This window comes from Mesocricetus auratus, unplaced genomic scaffold, assembly GCF_017639785.1.
Source record: "Mesocricetus auratus isolate SY011 unplaced genomic scaffold, BCM_Maur_2.0 Super-Scaffold_100011, whole genome shotgun sequence".
In the NCBI taxonomy this organism is placed as follows: domain Eukaryota; kingdom Metazoa; phylum Chordata; class Mammalia; order Rodentia; family Cricetidae; genus Mesocricetus; species Mesocricetus auratus.
In genome coordinates this window covers 27,685,039-27,704,992 of record NW_024429195.1, presented here as the reverse complement: position 1 = coordinate 27,704,992, position 19,954 = coordinate 27,685,039, and the positions used below count along the sequence as shown (strand labels likewise).

Below are 19,954 nucleotides of genomic sequence, written 5' to 3'. Positions count from 1 at the left end.
CAAAGAGAAAAGGTATATCCACACATGATATAATAAATGGATACTCAAAGCCTAGGTGCCCAACTGTTGAGCGGTTAAAATATGATACAGCCTTGTAATGGAATATTACTTAGTCATTAAGAGAAATGAAGTATGCTACAACATGAATGAACATTGAAAAGATTGCTAAAAGAAACCAACCATAAGAGACTACACATTATATTCATATAAAAGATCCCAGGTAGGCAGATTCATACAAAACAGGTGTAGTAGCCAAAGGCTACTGGACAAAGGAAAGAGAAGGGAGTATTTACTAATGGATAGGGAATCTCTGGGTAAAATACTCTTGTAGTGGTGATGATCAATTTTGTGAGCATACTAACAACATTGCACAGCACTCTTTAATTAAGAGAGTTAATTTTATGTAATGTGACTCTAATTTAAGAGGAAAGCTATAGGAGACTCATCCAAAAGCAGAAAACTTGAATTCTGCATGTCTCATGCCTGGACTTCCATGTCTACATTGTTTACCTCTCTCCTTACCTACTTCTGTACTGGTTTTCAGTTACTGTAATCTACCTCCTAATATCTCACAGCAAAAGACTTTATTATCTAGAACAGTACCCACATATAGTTAGTGTAGAGTGAATTAATTAGTACATATATTAATATCTGATGGTGCCTTAAATGTTAATTATGTGTATTATTTACAAATCAGGAAGTGACACTATTTAGAAATTTGCTATATGTGGTCATTTGGTATTTTAAAGTCTGCTCTTTTCAAGTTCTATTGCTAGAACATTTATTTTTGGTTTTTCTAAGGAAAACATATAGTAAGAAATACTTAGATTCGGATGCTAATTTTCAGAGATTAAGAAAATCTGAAGTCCATATAATCAAATATTCAAATACAGATTCCTAAGTTTGTGTAGTTCCAATTCCCAAGTGAAGGTAAAATGATGGTATTTAAAGTTGGGTTGCAAATGTGGCTCTTAGAGGTGTGTGCCTGTCTTTTCTTTTCCTTTAGAAAGGACTGAGGACACTGTGCATAGCTTATCGACAGTTTACAACTAAAGAGTATGACGATATAGATAGGCGCCTGTTTGAGGCCAGGACTGCCTTGCAGCGACGGGAAGAGAAACTGGCTGATGTCTTCCAGTACATTGAGAAAGACCTGATATTACTGGGAGCCACAGCAGTGGAAGACAGGCAAGTATCAGCAGTAGTCAGTGTCTTTTTTTTAAGACCATTTTAGTCAACAGTTTCTAATATACTAAAATACTGTTAATTAACATTCTGTAACAAAATAGAAAACTAAAACTTTAATTTTTCTACCGAGAATAATGCTGTTTTATTCCAGCATTAGATATTTGAAATATCTAATAAGGAAACACTTACCTGTATTATTGTTCCATTTTTCTATTCCTTAGTCAGTTGTCTTGCCATCATCAGACATTCACATCCCTTTCCATCCTCACCTTCTACCACTACCCAATCTGCTTCATGCTTCAGTAATGCCACACTGGCTGTTGTCTCCTGGACACCAGCTGTGGCTCAAATTGTTGTGTTCGTGGCTGTGTTCCTTGGCAAGGCTTTGCCTTCTACCTGAATGATTCTTCTCTTTCCTATGAATAAAATGTACTCATAACTAACCCCTATCCTTTTCTGACAACTAACCTAATTGAAAATGCTCTTCTTTTTGAACATTCTGCTTATTGATGTTTTATGCTATACTAAATTGTTTGATTAAAGGTTTTCTCCTCTGTTAGCATATAAACTCCTTACAGTTTGTTCATTTTTTAAACCCAGCATATATGTCAATTTTGCATCTTAAATTGAATTTTGTAAGTCAAATTGATTTTCATAAATTAAGCCTGGTTTCTTCTGTTCCTTATATCTACAAAGGCATGTATATTTTAAATGTGGATTTTCATTTGATTTCTTAAACTTATATAGGCTTGTATTTCCTACAGTCTGATGTTTAATTTAAAAGAAAAACTATAGGAGACTTCATCCAAAAGCAGAAAACCTGAATTCAGGATCTCTCATGCCTAGACTTGTATGTGTGCTGCACCTTACCTCCCTCTCCTTACCTACCTCTGTCCCTGGGCTGGGTGAGGAGAGATCTGTGCTTGAAAGTTTAGACTTGCTAGTGGCACATTTCTTGCCTACCACACACCAAGCCTCAATTCACTCCCTCCGCCTATACCACTTCCCAGTAAGATAGGTTTGTGAAGGCTATCGGGTTAGTTGGGTTCATAAAAACCAACTTTGATGATAATACCCTTAAAACACAGGGTTGTAAATTGTAATTCATTGGTTTTCTTTGAACTAGATGGCTGCTAGTAGTTTGTTCTTGTTTCCTGCATAATGACAGAAAAGTTCCGTTATGTTGATACACTGTAATATTCCTATAAAGATTATAATTTAAATGTTATACTTAACATATACTATAGGAGTATTTTCCTCTGCCAGTTTTTGTCTTTTAATTTTAGACTACAAGATAAAGTTCGAGAAACTATTGAAGCATTGAGAATGGCTGGTATCAAAGTATGGGTACTTACAGGAGACAAACATGAAACAGCTGTTAGTGTGAGTTTATCATGTGGACATTTTCATAGAGCTATGAATATCCTCGAACTTATCAACCAGAAATCAGACAGTGGATGTGCAGAACAATTGAGGCAGCTTGCCAGGAGGTAAGATAGCATGTCTGGGGGCCCACTTGCCACTGCTCACTTTTATCAGCCCATACCTAAGTTGTTTTGGTTTTTTATTTATTTTATTTGAACTTAAAAGCACTTTTAAAGTTTGATTTTATGTATATGGCCATTTTGTATGCATATATGTCTGTGTTACCATTTGTATACCTGATATCCACTGAGGGTAGAAGAGAATATTGGGTCCCGTGGGACTAGAGATAGAGACAGTTGTATGCTGCCAGATGGGTGCAGGGAATTGAACTCGAATCTTCTGGAAGAGCAGCCAGTGCTCTTAATAACTGAGCCATATCTCCATACATATTTTTAAATATTTTGATAGATAAGGAGCAACCCAAATTATTAAATGATACAAAAATGATATGAAACTGGGAATTTATTGTCTGAGAGTTTAATAGCCATATACACCTGTTTCTGTGATATCTATATATGTTGCCATTGTACCGTCTGAGTTATCTATTTACAACTGAGCCTTACAAGGTCCTCTCTCATCTCTTTACACTGCTGCTTGGTGCATTATAAGAGTGACATGATGGGGCTTTTAGCACAACACATGACATCAGACTGTGACATTTAATATTTTCTATTGTCAGACTGAAGTTCATTGACCAAAACAAAATGGATTACTTCTGGAATTATTGGATGGTGAGGTCCCAAAAATTGGTATTGCTAATGTACTTGGTTATCCTCTAGAACTTGATGGAAAGGCAAACAAAGACTCCATGACTAAAGATACATGAGTATACATACATGGAGAAATCAAACTGGGACCTACTGGCTAACAATTCCAAAAGAAGTAATCTTTTACTGGGACTGGACTCTTTATTTATTAGCCTCTGGTATCCAGTAGGGGTGTTGCTGCCCTGTTATAGGGTAACACTATATATGTATATATACATGTACAGATATATCTTAAGAAGTTTCTAGAGTAGTAGGTTTCTATAGGACTTTTCTGAAAATTCCTTAGTATTATTATCCCTTCCAGTTTCCCTTCTTTTACTTTGCCTTCTGTCACCCAAATTTTTCCCCTTTATTCTTCATACTAGTACATTCTATTTCTCCTCCCACAAAATCCACTCCTCATGAATCCTTGGTAATTTCCTGACCTTTTTGGGTATTCCAAATGAAACACAGATATCTAAAGATCCAAAACTGATATCTGCACTGAAAGAAAACAAGCAGCATTTGTCCTGGGTCTCTACATCTGTTGCAGAAGGAAATGTCTCTGATAATGACTGAATAAGACACGGATCTATGAGAATAGCTCCCGGTTTGCTCAGGAGTTATTGTCCCTTTCCCCTTCTTCGAGGGATCATGTGTTTCTCTCTTAGGGTCCTCCTTGTTTCCTAGCTTCTCTGGTGGTGTGGATTGTAGGCTAGTAATCCTTTGCTCTATGTCTAATATCCATATATGAGTGAATACATACCATGCTTCTCTTTCTGTGACTGGGTTACCTCACTTAAGATGGCCTCTTCCAGTTTCATTCATTTGCTTGCAGATTTCAAGATTCCATTTGTTTTTTTCCACTGAGTAGTACTCTATTGTGTAAATGTACCACATTTTCTCTATCCACTGTTCAGTTGGGGGGCATCTAGGTTGCTTCCAGGTTCTGGCTATTACTAACAACGCTACTATGAACATAGTTGAACATATGTCCTTGTTGTATGAATGTGCGTCCTTTGGATACATGCCCAAGAGTGGAATTGCTGGATCTTGAGGTAGAATGATTCCCACTTTGCTGAGAAACAGCCATTCTGATTTCCAAATTGGTCATACATGTTTGTACTCCCACCAGCAATGGAGGAGTGTGTTCCCCCTTTCTCCACATCCTCTCCAGCATAGACTGTCATTGGTGTTATTTATTCTATCCATTCTGACAGGAGCAAAATGCTATCTCAGTGTTGTTTTGAGTTGCATTTCCCTGATGGCTAAGGATGTTGAGCAATTTCTTAAGTGTCTTTCAGCCATTTTAGATTCCTCTATTGAGAATTCTCTATTTAGTTCTATACCCTCCTTTTTAGTTGGATTGTTAGGTGTCTTGGTGACTAACTTTTTGAGTTCTTTGTATATTTTGGAAGTTAGCCCTCTATCAGATGTGGGGTTGGTGAAAATCTTTCACTATTTTGTGGGCTGCTATTTTATCTTGTTGAGTGTGTCCTTTGCTTTACAGAAGCTTCTCAGTTTCAGGAGGTCCCATTTGTTAATTGCCCATCTCAGTGTCTGTGCTACTAGTGTTCTGTTCAGGAAGTGGTCTCCGGTACCAATTCATTCAAGGGTACCTTCCATTTTCTCTTCTTCTAAGAGGTTCGGTGTGGCTGGATTTATATTGAGGTCTTTGATCCATTTGGACTTAAGTTTTCTGCATGGTGATAGACATGGATCTATCTGCAGTCTTCTACATGTCAGTATCCAATTATGCAGCACCATTTGTTGAAGATGCTTTCTTTTTTCCATTGTATACCATTAGCTTCTTTGTCAAAAATCAGGTGTTCATAGGTGTGTGGGTTAATATCAGGTTTTCAGTTTGATTCCATTGTTCTACCTGTCTATTTTTATGCCAATACCACACTACTTTCAGGACTATAGCTCTATAATAGAGCTTGAAGTCAGGGATGGTGATACCTCCGGAAGTTCCTTTATTGTACAGTGTTTCTTTGGCTATCCTGGGTCTTTTGTTTTTCCATATAAAGTTGAGTATTGTTCTTTCAATATCTATGAAGAATTGTGTTGGGATTTTGATGGGGATTGCATTGAATCTGTAGATTGCTTTTCACAAGATTGTCATTTTTACTGTGTTGATTCTACCTATCCAAAGCAAGGAAAATCTTTTCATTTTCTGGTATCTTTTTTAATTTCTTTCTTTAAAGACTCAAAGTTCTTATTATACAGGTCTTTCACTTGTTTTGTTAGCATTATCCCAAGATATTTTATGGCATTTGTGGCTATTGTAAAGGGTGATGTTTCTCTGATTTCTTTCTCGTGCCCTTTATTGTCTATATATAGTAGGGCTACTGATTTTTTTTTTTTAGTTAATCTTGTATCTTGACACTTTGCTGAAGGTGTTCATCAGCTGTAGGAGTTCCCTGGTAGAGTTTTTCGGGTCACTTATGTAAACTATCATATCTTCTGCAAATAGTGAAAGGTTGACCTCTTCCTTTCCAATTTGTATCCCCTTGATCTCCTTTTTTTGTCTTATTGCTCTAGCTAGAACTTCAAGTGCAATATTGAAGAGATATGAAGAGAGTTGACAGCCTTGTCTTGTTCCTGATTTTAGAGGAATCATGTTGAGTTTCTCTCCATTTAGTTTGATGTTGGCTGTTAGTTTGCTGTATATTGCTTTTATTATGCTTAGGTATGTACCTGTTATCCCTGATCTCTCCAGGACCTTCATCATGAAGAAGTGTTGGGTTTTGTCAAAGGCTTTTTCAGCATCTAGTGAAATGATCATGTGTTTTAATTTATATTTTCCTAATACCTAATTATGCTAAATACTTTAAAATGTTTCTTAGCTATGTGTCTTTTTGAGAAACAGATATTTTAGTTTCTGGAATTCATACAATTTATAGATATTAATCCTCCATCAAATGTACAGCTAGCAAAGATCTTTTCCCATTGTGTAGCCTGCTTCCTCAGTTTGCTTTGCAATACAGAAGCTCTATCATTTCATGAAGTTCCATGTGTTGATTGTTGATCTTATTTCCTGGATGGCTAGAATCCTATCAGAAAGTCATTACCAAATCTTATTTCTTAGTCTGTCTTTGGTGTATAAGAAAGCTGCTGGATTGTACTCCCTACACTTTCTTCTAGAAGTTTCAGGTATAACATTGAGAACTTTGATCCATTTAGCAAGAGAGAAGGATCACATTTCACTCTTCTACATGGAGAGAACCAGTTTTCCAACACTGTTGGTTAAAGATACTGTCTTTTTTCCAATGTATGTTTTTGCGTCTTTGTCAAAAGTAAAGTATATATAAGTGCTTGAACTTTGGGTCCTCGATTCCATTCCATTGATCACTGTGTTTTTGTGCCAGTACCATGGTGCTTTTACCACTATGGCTCTGTAATTTAACTTGAAATCAGTAATGTTGATACTTCCAGTAGTATTTTCATTGTTCAGGAGTGTTTTAGCTTCTGGGGTCCTTTATGCTTCCTTATGAATTTTAAGATTGTCTTTCAATTTCTGTAAAGAATTGCATTTGAATTTTGTGGAATTTGCTTTTAGTAGGATAGCCATTTTTCACAATGTTAATCATACTGATTCATGTTATGGGGGTCTGTTGATCATCTGCTGTTTTCTTTCTTGAGTTTTTTTTTTTAAGTTTTCTTTCTATAGGTCTTAGTCTTTTTAATTTTTTGTTGCTGTTTGAGGCTATCGTACATGAGATTGTTACCCTGGTTTCTTAGTCTGTCTTTGGTGTATAAGAAAACTGCTGATTTGTTGGTGTTGATTTTGCAACCTGACATTTTGCTGAAAGTGAGGACATTAATTTCTAACCTTTGTATTGTGTATGGTTCAGAGATTGATATGTAAGAACAATGCTTTTGGTTTTGAATGAATAAATTCATTAAGGCAAGCAAAATATACTAAATTATCACTGCATTTTAAACTTGGCAAAATTTAGATTCTTTCTCAGTACCTATATAGCATCCTGAATTTTGCCTTTTGGCCCACAGACCCTAAGACATATTGTTTCTTGACCCTTTACAGAAAACATTTGATAGCCCCTGGATTATTTTATATAACCAAACTGTTAATCTACATATCACAGTTCAAAGATTATTTCATAATAATTTATATTCTAAATTATGTCTATTCTGTAAATCTATTATTCTAAGCATATCAAATTTATTTTTCTGTCCCCAATTATTACAGTCAAATTTTGTGGGGGGATTTCCAGACAAGGTTTCTCTGTATTGTTTTAGAGGCTGTCCTGGAACTCACACTGTAGACCAGGCTGGCCTTGAACTCACAGAGATCCGCCTGCCTCTGCCTCTCAAGTGTGTGCGCCACCAACACCCGGCCTATAGTCAAATTTTTAATAACAAATTGAATACTTCAGTGTAGGTCTGCACAGTAATTTCTCATTTGCAGTCTATGATACTAACCCTTGAAAATGATCCCCAAAAGGCAAAGCTGTGGTTGTTAATATACATTTATTACTTTATTTATGTTTGTTATATAGGCATCAATGCATTCTAGATCTCATCAAAGAACAACTTTAAAGAGATACATTATTAACAGAATACCTTTCATTTATTCTTTGACAAACTCATACATGCAAACAATGAATCTTGATCACATGCATTCCAGACTCCTTATTCCCACTACCAGGTAACCTCAGCATGTCTTCCTCCCTGTTCATGTCCTTTTTATTTTTACTTTTATTTTTAATTTTGTAAACTACTAATTAGTGCTGTCTGCTGGAATGCTGATTGATCTTGTGTCTTATTTAGCTAACTATAGTTCTGTATGTTCATGTCATGTCTAGAAAACCATTTCACACCTCTCTTCCCCATCCTCCAAACTCATACATTCTTTTTATCTCATCTTTCACAGTGTTCTTTGTTCCTTAAGTGGGGATGGAGGGATTGATACAGGTATCTTAGTTAGGGCTGAGCATTCAGTGTCCCTTCTTCTCAGCACTTCAGCCAGTTATGAGTATCTGTATTAACTGCTGACCACTGCAGAGATAACTTTCCCTGGTCACAGTTGAATGCAGTATTAATCTAAGGGTGTAAACATAGATATGTAGAAGACAGTTTGACCTCCCTAGCTGTGGGGTTTTGACCAAGTTTATAGTACAAAGCATGAATTCCATCTTGTGGAACAGTCCTCAACTCTAGTCCAAAACTGGTTGGTTAACCCCGTAAGTGTCATGCCACTCTTCTACCAGGGGACACATCTTGCTTGGTCTGTCAGTATTAAAAGTATGCAAGTGGGAAATTCCACTAATGGCTTTTCTCCCCTACTGGCCTACAGGGTACCTTCTGGCACTATGAAAACTAGGCAGCAGGGAGGAAGTTTTCAGGTCAGTTCAGGATGGTTTCTTAAAGAGATTTCCCTTTTCTTTTTTGAATGGGGGGGGTCGGTATTTTGGCTTACAGTGTCAGAGGGTGAATCATAATGATAGGGACAGCATGACCATCAGAGCAGGAAGCTGAGCATTCACCTCCTTGTCTGCAAGTGTGAAGGAAGAGAAAACTGGAAATGGTGCCTATCAGTAATCTCTCAAACTTGTCTCCAGTGACAGACTTCCTGAACCCCCAAGCCTCCCCAAATAGGGTCACCATCTGAGCACCAAGTTTATAAATACCCAAGCCTATGGCAGACACTTATTCAAACTAACACATTCTCCTCCCTGTCCCTGTATCCACAATGCAAAATGCATTTAGTCCCACTGCAAAAGTCCCTACAGTCTTTCATAATCTTAACCTTCTTCTGAGACACTTCAAGAACACTTTTTAATTGTAAGCCTCTGTAAAACTCAAAAAGCAAGTTACATATGTCTAACATGTGACAAGAATATACATTTCTATTCTAAAAGGGTGGGATGGAGCACAGTGAGGAGAAACTGGATCAAAGCAAGACTGAAACCCAGTAGGACAAACTCCAAGTCCTGTAGCTCTGTTCTGATGTCAAAGGGCTTAGATGGCTCCACCCCTCCAGCTTTGCTCCATGCAGCATAAATCTCTCTGTGTGGCTGGTTCTGATCCCCTTATACAACTCCCCTTGGTAGATATCCCATGTCCCTGGTACCTCCAAAATCTTGGGGTCTCCAATACAATCCCGGTTTTGCTTCCACATCAGTGACATCTTATGTCCTCTTACCTCTCGGGGCCTTTTTGCAGGTAAGGCCACATTTTGTCTGGCCTTAAGGGCTCTCTGAAACCATGGAGAAAGAATATAATTTCATTCTTGCATGCTTTGTTCCTCTGTAGCTAGCACTACATGGACTACACTGCCAAGTTCCATAGCCAGAAACCAGAAAGTACTCCAGGCTGTGTTTTACAAGTTGGAAGTTTATTTGTCCACGCCCTGAGAGCAGCCTTTTCTATTTCAGTGCATAACAGGCCTCTCATTAATGACATTAATCTCCTTAACAACTGTAGCCTCTCTTCTATTAAGTGTCTTGGCTGTAACATTAAGCTTCCTAGTGTTTTCTCCAAAATCTATATTTTTTTATTACTTTCTTACCTACTTGGCTCTTTTTCATTGTAGTCTTGTATAGGCGTTATCATTAATAACCATACTACATACTCAATGCTATGCAATCCTGATATTTCCCCAACAAAGAAAGTAGTCCGTGACTTTTTAATTTAGCCCCAGATAATTTCTTAGGACACAAACAGAAGGCAGCCAGGTTCTTTGCCAAAATAACACAGGCATATCCTCTATCCCTGTTGCTGTTAAAGTCCTTGCGTCCCTCTGAAACCTCTTGATTCAGGCCTCTATCTGCTTCGCTTTCTTTCCGTAGTACCATCTTACAAGATGGCCTTCTGAGCTCTGATTACAGCATTGAACTGCTTTTCTAGTCCAGAGTTCCAAAGTCTTTCACATCACTTCAAAAAACCCCAACATGGTCATGTTCTTCATAGCAACAGCCCACACTCCTGCACCAACTTTAGTATTTGTTCTTTTTCTATTGCTGTGATGAAGGGTCATGGCCAAGATACCTTACAGAAGAACCACATTGTTTGGGTTTATGGTTCCAGAGGATTAGAGTCCATACAAGAACAGCATGGTAGCAGGAAGCTGAGAGCTCACATCCTTTACTGCCACCATGGAACTTGAGAGTGAGAGAGAGTTTTAAAAGACAGTATAACTTCTTTGCTTGGATATAGAGGCACTTCATCTTGGAAATTGTGTTATTGGGATCATGTGAACCCCATTGTGGTGAGTTGGTAGTTAAGAAGAAGAATATCAGGGAGAAACTAACTACTCAAAATAATTTACTTCATATATGCCTTCTAAAATTATTTCTTCGTTTTTAAAAGTTACGTTGTGCCAGTGAGATGAATTAGTGGGTAAATGTGCCTGTTACCAAGCCTGACTGCGTGAGTTCATCCCTGAGATTCCAAGAGAGCACCATCTCTTTCAGTTGTCCTCTGACTTCCACATGAGTACATACGCATATATACAAACAATAAGTCAATTAAAACATAGTAAAATATTTAAAAATTAATAGTCTAGCCAGGCAGTGGTGGCACATGCCTTTAATTCCAGCACTTGGGATACAGAGGCAGGTAGATCTCTGTGAGTTTGAGATCAGCCTGGTACACAGAGTGAGTTCCAGGACAGCCTCCAAAGCCACAGACAAAACATATCTCAAAAAACAAACAAACAAAAATTTAATGTCTACTTAAAATACTAAAAATTATAAAGATACAGTGCTGATAACACTACAAGTATGTAAAGCTTATTAATTATGTTTTCTTTAGATCTTCTGTGTACTTTTTTGGTATGCATATTTTAACCATTAGTAGTACTCATTTCTCTTTTTGTACAAAAGCTATGTTTTATCTTCCTTTTAGGCAATACAATTGAGTTTTCTGACATGAGTCATTCAATAGTAGTCTGGTTGAACTGTCTATCTTTCACTAAGACTCTTATTTTATTAAGTAAATAATCTGGCTTCAGAGTGTGACATAGAGGATATAACTGTATTCTTTTCTAGAATTACAGAAGACCATGTGATTCAGCATGGGCTGGTAGTGGATGGGACCAGCTTATCTCTTGCACTCAGGGAGCATGAAAAGCTATTTATGGAAGTCTGCAGAAACTGTTCAGCTGTATTGTGTTGTCGTATGGCACCTTTACAGAAGGCAAAAGTAAGTGTATATCATAAAAAGTTCTGTAAAAACCATCTTCAAAGGAGGAAGGAAGGGGAGAAAAAGAAGCAAGTTCAGAACAAACAAGACAATTCTTTGTTAAAAGTTATCAGCTTCAGCATAGTGGTATACACCTGTAAATCCTAGCATTCAAGCGTCTGAGGCAAGAGGATTGCAAGTTTGAGGCCAGCCTCAACTAACAAAGTGTCAGAGAGAGAAGAGGAGGATTCGCTGTCAGTTATAAATTAGGAAAGCTGAAATCCAATCATCCGTATATGTAAAGCTGTATACAAGAAATGTTTAAATTTCAGGTGCCTAGGGTTCAACTGAAAACCCACTCAAACAATTTTTATAAATCTACTGTTTGGAATACTTTGAGGTCTAAGATTTTACCTGATAGTCTGCTCCTCAGGTAAAGGCACCTGCTGCTACGCTTAACTGCCTGAGTTCCAGCCCATGCCCCACATGGAAGAAAGAAAGAACAGACTCCCACAAGTTGTTCCTCGACTTCTCTTTAGGCACCCAAACATATAGACACATATGCATACACACACAAATAAATATAATCTCATAACATTTTTGAAGGAATATCTTATACTTAGCAATACAAATATAAGTACTGGATGTTTTGCACACAGACATCCAGGTTTATTTAGATTCATGTAATTTTGTTACAGTACTTATATGTCACAGTGTGTGGAGATTAAAACTAGAGCTGATATGTCTCTGCTCTTATAAAATCCAAGAATCCCAGAACAAGGTCAGTGGGTAAAGATATTGTCAAGTAAGTTCAATGACGTTGATTCAGTACCTGGAACTCACATAAAAGTATAAGGAGAGAACCAACTCCACAAAGTTGTTCTCTGACCTCCAAATGCTGGCTGTCCCATGTGTATCAACACTGCCCCCACCCATACACACACAGGTTTAAAAATATTTTTAAAGAATTCCAGATAAACTTGTTTTAATTTCACTTAATATAATTTTTTTTATTTTGGTTTTACGAGACAGGGTTTCTCTGTATTATTTTGGAGGCTGTTGGTCCAGCCTGGCCTTGAACAGAGATCCTCCTGCCTCTGCCTCCCAAGTGCTGGGATTAAAGGCGTGCGCCACCACCGCCCGGCTAATATAATATTTTCTTAAATCTTGAGACTTAACTAATCAGACTAAATGTGTCTTTTCTTTCTATCAGGTATTTTCTTTCTTGAGAATTTTGGTTTGAAAACTCAGTGAAGTATAGTTATTTATTCAAATAAGTTGTTAGTTTTATAAAATTTTAGAATATATTCCTAAAATCTGAAAAAATAACTATTTTGTTACAACACTTGTGAAAGACATTCTTAAACCCTTAGTCTCCATACCCCTCAAAGAGTGAAGTTTACTGTATTACTGTCCAGTGTGAACTCAAATGCTGTCTTCACCACTAAACTACTGCAGAAAACTTCATATGAAAAAAGTTACACAAATACAAGAAAGTTGAAACTTGACCACAAAGAATGAACTCATTGTATGTTTTTCAGGTAATAAGACTGATAAAAATCTCACCCGAGAAACCGATCACATTGGCTGTTGGTGACGGTGCTAATGATGTAAGCATGATACAAGAGGCACATGTTGGCATAGGTGATTGACTTTTTTCTTGAATTTTTAAGTGGTATAATTACTTGTTAGTTTTGAATTTTCCTTTTTGTAAAGTACTACAATGTCTAGTGTTTGAATGAAAACAAATACAGTATGACAGTACATGATAGTATATCACCATAAGAAACCAATTGTTATTTAGCATACATACACAATAAATTTGTTATTTATCTACTACTTACATTACTTTAATTATTTAATATTTAATTAAAGGTATCACAATTGTGAATTTTTCTTTGCTTAATCCCCTTAATAGTGAAAGTAATTTTATTTTTACATCCCATTTTATACCTAACAAAGAACTTTCACTTTAAACTCTAAAATTCTAACTTATATAGTTCTTATCAAGGTTTTAAATTCTTATTTTGTAATTATTATTACTTTTATTTGTGAAACTAAAGATTAGTCTGTACACTTTGAGAAAGTTTTAGAGAACAGAATTATACCAAACATTGATAAAAACAAAAAATTCTAATACTTTTCTGATTTTAATAGTTTATCATTTTCTATATTTGTAAAACCATACTGTAGTTACCCCTCAAAAATATTTTCCTTGCTCCCATTATTATTATAGAATCATTTTATTGCATTCAGTGTACTGTTATTGTACTGTAAGTGGTTCACCAATGAACTATTTACCCTACTCTGATCTGTCAGCATTATTTTATAAATGAAGAACAAGAAAGGGAAGTGTTAGTAGTATATGTGTGACTCCACTGAGCTTTAAACTCCCAGCATAGAGGAGAATTAGCCTTGTCCAGGAAAAGTCTTCATGATATGTTTGTGATGGGTAGAGTTGAGGGCTGATAGTTTTATTTGTCTTAAAATCAACCATCCCTGTTTGGGATAATAGCCATTTTGAAATTTCAACTTTATTAACTTTCTTTGTAGTTTCTAAACTATCTCAACTATAATTTTTAGCTAATTTTATCCTATAAATTAAGCATATAAAACTTACTTAGGGGCTGTGGAGATGATATAGAGGGTAATGTGCTTCTTCCTAGGCAGTCAGCCGCTGAGTTCGGATCTCTAGTACCCACGTAAAAGCCAGCCACAGTGTGTATCTGTGACCCCGCATCCGCATGTGGTGTAGACACAGACCGACACTAGGGGTTTTCTGGACAGCTTAGTTTAACTGAAATAACAAGCTCCAGGTGCAGTGAGAGACCCTTTGCCAAAACGCATGATATCATGCCAGAGAAGGGTGATTTGTATCCGTGTTTTTCTACTATTTACATGCACATGTTGTACATGAGCAAGTGGATATACCCAGGTACACATATACAAGGCAACATTGCTTAGTATATAACAAAGAAAATACTTAATTTGCTGCGATTAAAGTGTGTGCCACCACCACAGTCCCCACTGCAAATTTTTAAAAAGAGTTTTTACTCTTGAGAACAAAAAACATCTTGCTTTGTAGTTTTGTATGTAAGACCTATTGGTTTCTTTTTTAAACAAATAAGCCAAGTACTACACACACACACACACACACACACACACACACACACACACACACACACACACACACTTGAATGTTTGTTATGGTTAGTCACTCATTATTTTAAAATAAAATATTATAAAAATGAATATTTTTAAAAGAAGACTTTTATTTTCCAGGTAAAATGATGCATTGTTTTCAGGATGTACGTTTTTTTACCTACTTTATTGAAAAGTTATAGAAAAACTATTTTTTACTTTAAAAAAACACATTCAGTTATATACCATAGCTTAAAAATCACAAAAATACGCTTATTTTTATGGATTTCATATTTCTGATCTGAAATTTAATCTTTTTATAATCTTTGGAGCTGGTGAATTGAAAGATGTCCTAGAGCCACCTGTCCATCATAAGTTTAGCACTTTGTACTCATCAGTGTATGTGTGATGCCTCTGCTAGAGCTGAACTTTTCAGTATTGCTTTTATCTTTATTTTCTTCTGATTCTTTGAAAATTAATGTTACATGCCTGCTATGTAGTTAGCTTTCATATATTTAGCTTATTATGAGCATATTTAATTAGAACAGCCCTTTGGATGGCTGCTAGCTGCTGTATATTAGAATTCAGTGTTACAACAACTATAAATAGATCGAAGTGACGTATATTGTGGAAGTTACATATTGATTATCAGTGAGCATACCTTTTTGTCTCCTTTATTGCAGGAATCATGGGTAAAGAAGGAAGACAAGCTGCAAGAAACAGTGACTATGCAGTAGCTAGGTTTAAATTCCTCTCCAAATTGCTTTTTGTTCATGGTCATTTTTATTACATTAGAATAGCTACTCTTGTACAGTATTTTTTTTATAAGGTGAGTTTCATTGGATTATAAGAATCAGTTATTGATATTTTAACTTGAAATTCCAACTTAAGAATGTTTCCAGCATCCAAATTATTCTTAAAATACTTTCTTTAAGCAAAAATAACTATCTCATAATAAATTGATTGCTTGCCAACTACAGATCAATGGTTGTCTGTGCCACTAGGACATGGGTAGGATTGCTTGAAAGGACTATTGAGGCATTTTTGAGCCAGTGAGAGGGCTCAGTGGGTGAAGGTACTTGTCAAAAAGCCTGACATCCCAGTTTCAAACCAAGGACCCCCATGGTAGAAAGAGAGAACTCCTGTAAGTTGTCCTTTGACTTTCACATATGTGCCATGGTGTGAACTTGCACGTTCTTTCTGTCTCCCATTTGTCTTCTCCCATCATCTCTATCTCTTACACACACACACAATAAATATCAAAAATGAGAGTACACAAACACAGCTATTCAGAAAGTTCTCTAATCTTACCATATGTAAATGTATCAAGCATAGAAATTTACACTTAAATGTATTATTCTGTGCAAATTCAGCTGCAAAAATGAAATTTGCTTAAAGCTATTTGCGTTGGCCTGATAAATTTCATTGGACCTCTAATTTCATGGATTCCTAGCAGAGTTCCTTAATCTTTTAAGTTTCGACGGTAAGCCTGTGGTAAACTAGTAAATGCATAAGCCTCTCAGTTACAGAGGGTTTATTTGTATAAGAAAACAGATTATAATGTTGAAATAATGTGTCTCATTGGACCCTTTCAAGGAAGGTGAGACTCATTGGAAGCCATGTTGAGACCTTGCTAATAAACATTTACCACACCAGCATATCTTATGTTGTATGTATTCTGAATTAATAGTTGCAAGTGATAGAACACAAACATGTGTATTACTATGAGATGATATGACAGTTTCTTCTAGCCTACTGTTCTAGCTTTCATGTATGACATGAGTAGATTGTATGTTTCTGTAGAGTGATTGGAGGTGGGGCTATTCGTCCTTGTTCTATCTTCACTTGTAATAAGAAAAATATTGAGATAGAAAGATGTTATGACAGTTCCACTTATGTGCTATAAATAGTTTGGAAATATCAAATGCTTACAGCACTGAAATATAAACAACTATTACATACTGTAATATCTATGATATAAGAGTTAAAAATGTAATTTTTACTGCTTGGAACTGCTGGAAACTAAGAATATTCATTATAATACCCATATAACTCCTTAAGCAGTTTCTAGACATGATTTAGTAAAATGAGAGTTGTATGCTCTAATTTTCCATGAGTGTGTCTTTAGAGAAAATGTATCTTACATTATCAACTGAGGTTCTATTTCTATATACTTTAGTAACCATTTTAAGACTTCTTTCACTTTAATTGTAAATATTTGAATTACTTCCCATTTTGCCTTGTTTTTCAGAATGTGTGCTTTATCACACCCCAGTTTTTATATCAGTTCTACTGTTTGTTTTCTCAACAAGTAAGTAAAATAGAAATTTGTGTTTGTCTTTTTAGAAAAGTGATGTGTTCAAATGTTGACAAATATTTAAACAGACTTCATTTTGTTGTTATTATGTAAGTAACTAAGTATAACTTAATCCACCTAACATTCATAATATTTACTCTGGCTTTTTTTTTTACTGTTAACTACCAAAATATATGTTAATTGTGAACTCTTATTTTTCAAACTGACATTAATTCTCATTTATTTGTGTATTTGTTTGCTTATTTATGCAAGGTTGTATATGCTTCAGCTGGCCTCTTACTATGTAGTCAGGGATGATTTTGAGCTGGTGGCACGCTTGCCTCTACTTCCAAAGTGGTAGGATAACAAGTGAGAGTTGCTACCACCACCCAGCACCACATCCAGTTTATGTGTTGCTAAGTGTTAACTCCATCAAGTACTCTTAATAACCAACTCACCTTCCTGACCTTGATAACTGCTTTTACCTATTTGTGGTATTTCCGTAGAATCCACAGCAAGTCAGACCAAGGAATTAATAAAGGTTCACTTCATTATTTTTATTCCTGATCCTGAAATTTTAAATTTTTGGTGAGAGCCTTAGTGATTTGGTTCAGGGATCACAGGTATCAGTGAGGAGGCCTAAGCAATCTATGGGTCCTTGGGTATTTATCCCAAATATCGGTATTTATCACAGGCATACAAATGGACTTTGGGTGCCTATCCCACAATGAGGGATGCTCTCCCAGCCTGGACTCTTGCTGGAGGGTCTAGGCCCTGCCCTGAACAAAATGACAGACCCTGGAGATCCCCCATGGAGGGCCTCACCCTCCCTGGGGAACTGAGTGGGGATTGGGAGGGTGAGGCTTGGTGGGAGGGGACAGGGGAGGAAGGGAGGAAGAAGGAGCTGTGATTGACATGTGAAGCAAACTTGTTTCTAATTTAAATTTAAAAAAGGAGAAAAACCTGACTTTACATAATTATCCTTTCACATAGTTCACTATGTATCTTAAAATGATTGCTACATTTTTTTCTGGTCTTCAATTATGAGTTAAGTTTGTGAGTTCCTTTTCATAGTTGCTTCCTTCTCGAGACTATTTACAATACAGAGCTTTGTTTAAATGGCTTCATAGACATTGATTACTAGTAATAGCTTCCCAGAATTAAATACATTAAGACCATATGACAACAGGAACCTGATATATTTGACTGAGTTTTCAAAGAGATAGTATTTAATAAGTGTCTTCATTAAGGTGTTTATTATTGTGATAAGACATCATGACCAAAAGCAACTTGGGAAGAAAAGTGTTCATTTCATTTTATAGCTCTTAGGCCATACTCCATCTGTGAGAGAAGTCAGGGCAGGAACTCAAGGTGGGAACCTGTGGCAATAAGTGAAACAGAACTTGGAGGAACACTGCTTATTGGCTTGTCCACTCATGGTTGCTCAGTCTGCTTTCTAAGACAACCCAGGACCACCTGTCCAGGGATGGCACCACCCACAGTAGCCTGAGCCCTCCCCCATCAATCGTTAATCAAGGCAGTACTGCCTACAGGTCATTATTTTGGAGGCATTTTTCAATTAAGATTCCCTTTTCCAAGATATGTCTGGTTTGTGTTATGTTGACAAAAACCAGTTGGCACAATGACCTTAGGAGCTGAGTATAGACCACAGGCAAAGAGCTAAAGCATTGGTACCAGCAGTAGCAACTAGAACACTTGAGAGGAAGTGATATCATCAGGGACTTAATCCACTTTTTTAAAAAAATAGCTCCCATGGGAAAAAAGAGGGCTCAGTATTACAGGCAGTACAGAAGAAGGTAGGTGGGAAAATGAAAGGACAAGAAAATGATGTACAGCCCATCAGGATCCTAGAATGCATATAGGAGGACTGTAAAACTGCATCAGACTGACCAAACTGGAGTGTCATGAGATGGAGATTCAATTTGCTACATTATGAGAAAACAAATAAGCCTAACAGAAAAGTATTTCAGTCCCACAGACAATATAGATCTAGAAACAGTATAAGTTCTATACTAAAACAAATCACATTTATTAATTAAAACACTTTAAAATGAATTTTAGTATAAATTGAAAAGATAAGGTACTTATTTTTAATATTTCTCCATTGTTATATGTGCAGTCAAAATATTTCATTTAGAATCTGAAAATTCCTCCAATTTATTTCTTTTTAGACACTGTATGACAGCGTGTACCTGACTTTATACAATATCTGTTTTACTTCCCTACCTGTTCTCATATATAGTCTTTTGGAACAACATATAGACCCTCATGTATTACAGAGCAAGCCTACCCTCTATCGGTATGTATTTTCCAATATTGGATGTGTATAGGTAGTATCTTGGTATAAATACTAAAGCATTATTGTTTCATGGTTTAAAGTTTTTCAATATTAAAGAGAGATTTCCCATAAATTTCTTGTGTTGAGGAGTAAACATTTCCATCCTTTTACTGTGTACATAGTATTCTATCTCATGAACATAAGCAAAGTTACTCATTTGTTAATAGTACCTAGAGTTCCTAAAAATTGTTTATGTTCTACGTTAATTTATTAGTGTTAATCAAAGTTAAGTGCAAGTGAAGTAGAATAGTTCCTGCTTTTTCCAGAATTCCCCCTAAACCAAGTAGTCCTAGAGATGTCGAGCCTGTCAGGCCCAACTGATGATCCTTATAAACTGTTGTGGAAGCTGTGGAGGTGCCAGTTACAGACATAGCCCATTATGGTGTGGAGTGGCATGCTCTAGTGTACCAGGATACCTAGGACAGTCTGTTGTTCTCATTAACGGTTACTTTCTAAAATGAAGATAATGAGAAGCCTTGGTGCTGTCTCCAGCTTATATCTCACTAAAGAGATTATCATGGCAGAGTGACTGAATAAGAAGAGGATATAATGCAGATAATCAATATTTTACAATTACACTGAAGTACTATGCCTGTATTGTGTTTTATTATCAAATGAAAAGATACTGGAATCTATTATATGAACACTGAG

The 19,954-nt window shown here is 36.3% G+C and overlaps 1 protein-coding gene across 6 annotated transcripts in view; it reads left to right on the top strand.

Annotated features, from left to right (window-relative positions):
* Atp11b (ATPase phospholipid transporting 11B (putative)) overlaps positions 1-19,954 on the top strand; it is an 88,306-nt gene that overhangs the window by 47,261 nt on the left and 21,091 nt on the right. For all 6 annotated transcript variants that reach the window (XR_005880396.1, XR_005880395.1, XM_021226912.2 and 3 more), the window contains exons 18-24: positions 1,007-1,188; positions 2,475-2,678; positions 11,375-11,528; positions 13,049-13,151; positions 15,332-15,477; positions 16,900-16,959; positions 19,137-19,264. Coding sequence is in view for 4 of the 6 variants with exons in the window: in XM_021226912.2 (XP_021082571.1) it covers positions 1,007-1,188; positions 2,475-2,678; positions 11,375-11,528; positions 13,049-13,151; positions 15,332-15,477; positions 16,900-16,959; positions 19,137-19,264 (977 nt within the window). In the remaining 2 variants the exon portion in view is untranslated. The remainder of the gene's footprint in view (positions 1-1,006; positions 1,189-2,474; positions 2,679-11,374; positions 11,529-13,048; positions 13,152-15,331; positions 15,478-16,899; positions 16,960-19,136; positions 19,265-19,954) is intronic.